The 4,855-nt window shown below is 42.8% G+C and overlaps 1 protein-coding gene across 1 annotated transcript in view; it reads right to left on the bottom strand.

Moving 5' to 3' along the window:
- Window positions 1–346: 346 nt before the first annotated feature.
- LOC109922291 (dnaJ homolog subfamily B member 2-like) overlaps window positions 347–4,855 on the bottom strand; it is an 18,751-nt gene continuing 14,242 nt past the window's right edge. The window contains exon 4 of the mRNA XM_048599275.1: window positions 347–2,741. Within this exon, the coding sequence (XP_048455232.1) occupies window positions 2,674–2,741 (68 nt within the window). The 3' untranslated portion in view covers window positions 347–2,673. The remainder of the gene's footprint in view (window positions 2,742–4,855) is intronic.

Raw genomic sequence — 4,855 nt, 5'->3', positions numbered from 1 at the left:
ATGAAAAAGGTTTTCCTCAAATTTCCTCTAACCCTCTTTCACTTTAAAATTATACCTCTTTGTTATTGACCCTACAATGAAGGGGAACAGCTGCATGGGCTAAAATGCATCCTTCTATTATGACGTACAGTCATCCTGTTCAGTGCTGGATCAGTGAGCTTCCATCAAAGCCGGTCTGCGACATACAGTCCAACAACATGTGAGAAAGGTCCCTAGTCTCAAACCATTTGTCACAATGATCATATTTCAGCAAAGAGCCATGTCAAACACAGTAATAGGTTTTGGCCTTTCAGTAGCTAGGCCTACTACTCCAGGAACAAAGAGAAATAAAACAATACACAGTTACTGAGTTTAGAAGCCACACAAAATCATCCATGGTAGTTTATTCAGTAACATTCTCCACAATTCCATACAGTTCTTGTTCAATTCTGCACCACCCCACAGGATTCCAATGGCAATTTAAACTCAATGCGACACAGAAATCTCGATTTTGGAAATCACGGGGACGTTTCCTTGGCAGGGCTTCAATCCCACTGATGAAACTTCACAAGTGCAGTCTGAGCTTTACCCATCAGCGAGGAACGACTCGGGCAAAAAAAAAAAAATTCACTTAGGCTAAGCTTTCTCCTCACCATTGAATCTCACAGCACAGGAGGAAACCATTTGGTCCATGTATTTAAAACAAAGAGCTGCTGGGTTAGCCCCACTCCTCTGTCCTTTCCCCACAGCCCTGTAAATTTCACCTTTACGGGTACTGTCCAATTTTGTTTTGAAAACTGCGACTGAATCTTTCAGGCAGAGCATTCTGGATCACAACAACTCACTGTACACAAAAAAACCCTTGACTCATTTGTGGGTCCTTCTCTAATTATGTCTCCTCTGCTTACCTACCCTCCTGGCACTGGACACAGTTACTACTCCCCATCTATCCTAGTCAAAACCCCATTGTGATTTTGAACACGTTGTGGAATCTCCCTTTTACCCCCTCCACTCTAAGGAGAACATTCCCATGTTCTGCAATCTTTCCATATTACTGAAGCCCCTCATCCCTAGCAGCACTTCAGCAGATCCCCTTTGCACCCACCTCTTGGCCTCTGAAAACTCTTGACACTGAAAACCCCATTATTACAAACACAGGCCAACTGGTAGGGAAACAGCAGATGATCGATTCTCCTAACCCTTCCTCTTAAACTACCTTCCTTCTGGCCCAAACAATATCTTGCTCACCAGAAACCTAACCAGGTGATCATCTGACATACAGGAATCACACCAGTGAATGGTAGCGTACATTATCTTGAACTTAAGGGAGTTCATGCCACGTGCTCTGTGTGTACGCTGTTGCAACTCTGCCTGACAGCTAGTCTGTAAGGGGCAGGACTACAAGCTGCTGCAATGTCTGCTTTGTAATTATAATGTGATTTACTGCTTCAAATAAATTAACTCATAGTTTGATAATTCTCTGACGAGTGTCTAATGATTCCAGTGTTAACAGCCCTCAGGAAGCACACCCCACATCAACAAGTGCATAAGCCTGCCTCTCTTACAACCTTCTACCAGCGGGATGAACAGCAATATTCTCCTTGCACCCAAGGAACCCCTGGTTGTCCCCCCCATTACCTCCCACCCATTTCTTGGTTTAGAGGTAAGGAGGAGTAGGTTTGAAGCATCAGTACAGACTGAAAATTCAACCAGCTGACTGGATCGATATCTCACCCGACCATGTACCAAGTATTTTAAAGGTGATAGAACGGGTAAAGGAGTCATGTTCTTGCAAGAGCACTGGAGGAGGACAGGACATGTTTGCAGATTGTTTGTACTAGGGCAAACCTACCACATAACCAAAGGATGAAGCTTTAATTGGATGGGTTAGGTATTGGCTCAGACCTCACGAGCAAGCTAAATGTAAATGGCTCAGTAAGGAAGCACTCCTGTATACTTATATATGGAAGCTCCCTAGCTCTGTAACCTCCTACAACCATTTAAGATCTCTGCACTGCTCCAACTCTGAGCATTTCCAATATTAATTGCTCTGCTATCGATGGTTCTGCCTCAGCAGCCTGACCAGCCACCTCGCCCCTCCAGCTGACTTCCGAAACTCCCCCCTTTCTGCCTCTTGATCTCTCTTGCCTGTTTTATGACCACTCCTTAAGACCTACCTATTTAACCAAACTCTTGGTCATTGGACTCAACATCCCCTGCAATGGCTCAGTGTTAAGCTTTGGTAACGCTCCTGTGAAGCAACTTGGGACACTTGCTTTTATTACATTAAAAGCGCTTTCTCAAAGTAGGTCGCTGTACCCCACACACAGATTCTGGAAGATGGACAGGATACGAGTCCCAGTATTTACAATGAATGATTTTATGATGTATACATCAGATCATATAGGGCCCTATTTTAAAAAGCAGGTGGGGAGAAGGTTGGACATGATCCCTGACAATGGCTAGAGACAAAGGAAATCCACTTCTCTCCTTCTTCAAAGCAGCATAGTCAAAAATTCAAAACAGGACACTTCGTTAAATGAGCCTAAAATATTACATATATGGTGTATTCTCTTTTACAATTCTACACCATTTCTACGTCCCCCAATGAACTTTTCAACACATTCATTCAAAGTGCTTCTGTATGAAACGTAGACGCAAACAACATATTAATAAACGCATTACAATGTTTGATCACACAACCAGCAGTCGCACACGATCCCAAAATGTCGCGTCTGTGTCGGCTTCCACACTTTCCACTCCTAAGGATAGGAAGCGAAGATTGCAGCGGAAAACCAAAACGACAAAATAAAATTGAACCAACCAAAAAAAGAAAAACAAATGACATGATTATAAACAAGCTGCAGCAGTGCATTGGGGAAATGAATCATTTGACTGGTACAGCTAACAAGATGAGATGAAGTGATGATTGATCTTAAGAAAAGATGTTATGCGTTACCTGTTAGAAAAGAACAGCAACTAATCAGCCTGTATAAGCCTGGAAGTCTGCGTCTGGTAAAGAGAGAGAAAAATACAGCGAGAGAGCAAAAGCAGCGATGATTCAAAAGCGCAACGCTCAAACGGCAAGTATTTTTTAAAAATCTGTCACTATGCTTTAAAGTTTCACTTGGTGCAATAGTGATGGTTAATATCACAATAATAAAAAGAAGACCCACTGCCCTTGTGATCTGATCTAACCCCCAAAGTCCTGAATAAGGACACAGGGACAGGAATATCTAATTCAGTCCCTCAAGCCTGTCTAACCATTCAATGAGAATATGGCTGATTTGTGGCTTAACATATTAATAAACGGGTTACAATGTTCAGGTGCAGACTCAACCACAGTTGGGAATCTCCCCTTTAGTTTCAACAAAGCACATATCACTATGAGAGGTGAACTGAGCCCACAGGATAAGACACTGGCTGAGGACTAAAGGCCATTCTCACCATTGAGTTAGTGCCTGGGCCTTGAAGGAAGTACAACGTAGGGTCACAAGAACAATACCTGGACTCCAGGGGTTTAAATTATGAAGCAACATTAAACAAATTGGGCCTATTTTTTCTACAATTTAGAAGGTTAAGGGGTGATCTGATTAAAGTTTTCAAGATATCAACAGGAAAAGACAGATTAGATAACGATAAACTACTTCCACTGGTTGGGGATTCTAGAACTAGGGTCATAGTATGAGAATGAAGGCCAGACCATTCAGGAGAGATGTTAGAAAGCACATCGACACGCAAAGGGTGGCAGAGGTGTGGAACTCTCTTCTACAAATGGCAGTGGATGCTGGATCAGTTGTTAATTTTAAATCCGAGATTGATAATTCTTTGTTAAGCAAAGGTATTAAGGGATATGGGCCAAAGGAAGGTAAATAGAGTTAGGCCACAGATCAGCCATGATATCAGCCATGATATCACTGAACAGCAAAATAGGCTCAAGGGACTAAATGGTCTACTCCTGGTCAGGTGTTCACCCTAACTCTACTCACCTGTCAATTCACCAACAATTTCTATTAATGTTGAGCCTTTAACGTAATTAAACAACCAAGATGCTCTAAAGGAGTGTTAAAAAGCCAACATTTGACACTGAGCTACATGAAGAGCTATGAAGTTAGCTGACCAAGAGCTTGATCAAAGACCTGGGTTTTGAAGGACTGTCCTAAAGGTGGGGAGACACACAGAAAGAGATCGTTGGGAGCAAATTACAGGGCTAAGGGATCCAGGCCACTAAAGGCTCAGCCCTTAATGATGGAGTGATTGAGATTGGAATGTGCAAGGATCTGGAGTCAGAGATCTCCGTAGGTTGCAGGGTTGGAAGAGGGCACAGAAACAGGGAGGAGCAAGGCTATGGATGGATTTGAAAACAAGGGGGAGAATGTCAAAGTCCAGGCATTGCTCAACCAGAGACCAATGTGGGACAGTGAGATCTCATCCAAGCTGTTTTAGATAACCTGAAATTTACACAAAGCAGAAAGTAGGACTGAATTTTTATACAAAAAAATTTTTAAAAATCAAAAGTGCTGGAGAAACCCAGCAAGTCTGGCAGCATCTGTGAAGAGAGAAACAGAATTAATGTTTTCAGTCCAATATGACTCCTCTTCAGAACATCAGTCTGCAGGTTTGAAAACTGGGGGAAATTCTTCTTCATCCATTATCACCGGATCCACTTGCACAAAAATATTCAGACTCAACTTTGCAAATACCTATTGTCCTCAGCATCCAATGGATGTGCCAAACACTCCCAGGACAGGGTCAGCACGGGGTCAGATACAAAGTAAAGCTCCCTCAACACTGTCCCCATCAAACACTCCCAGGACAGGGTCGGCACGGGGTCAGATACAGAGTAAAGCTCCCTCAACACTGTCCCCATCAAACA

The sequence above is a fragment of the Rhincodon typus genome, chromosome 7 (assembly GCF_021869965.1).
Source record: "Rhincodon typus isolate 14 chromosome 7, sRhiTyp1.1, whole genome shotgun sequence".
NCBI classification, from domain to species: domain Eukaryota; kingdom Metazoa; phylum Chordata; class Chondrichthyes; order Orectolobiformes; family Rhincodontidae; genus Rhincodon; species Rhincodon typus.
This window is presented reverse-complemented; position numbering and strand designations above follow the sequence as displayed.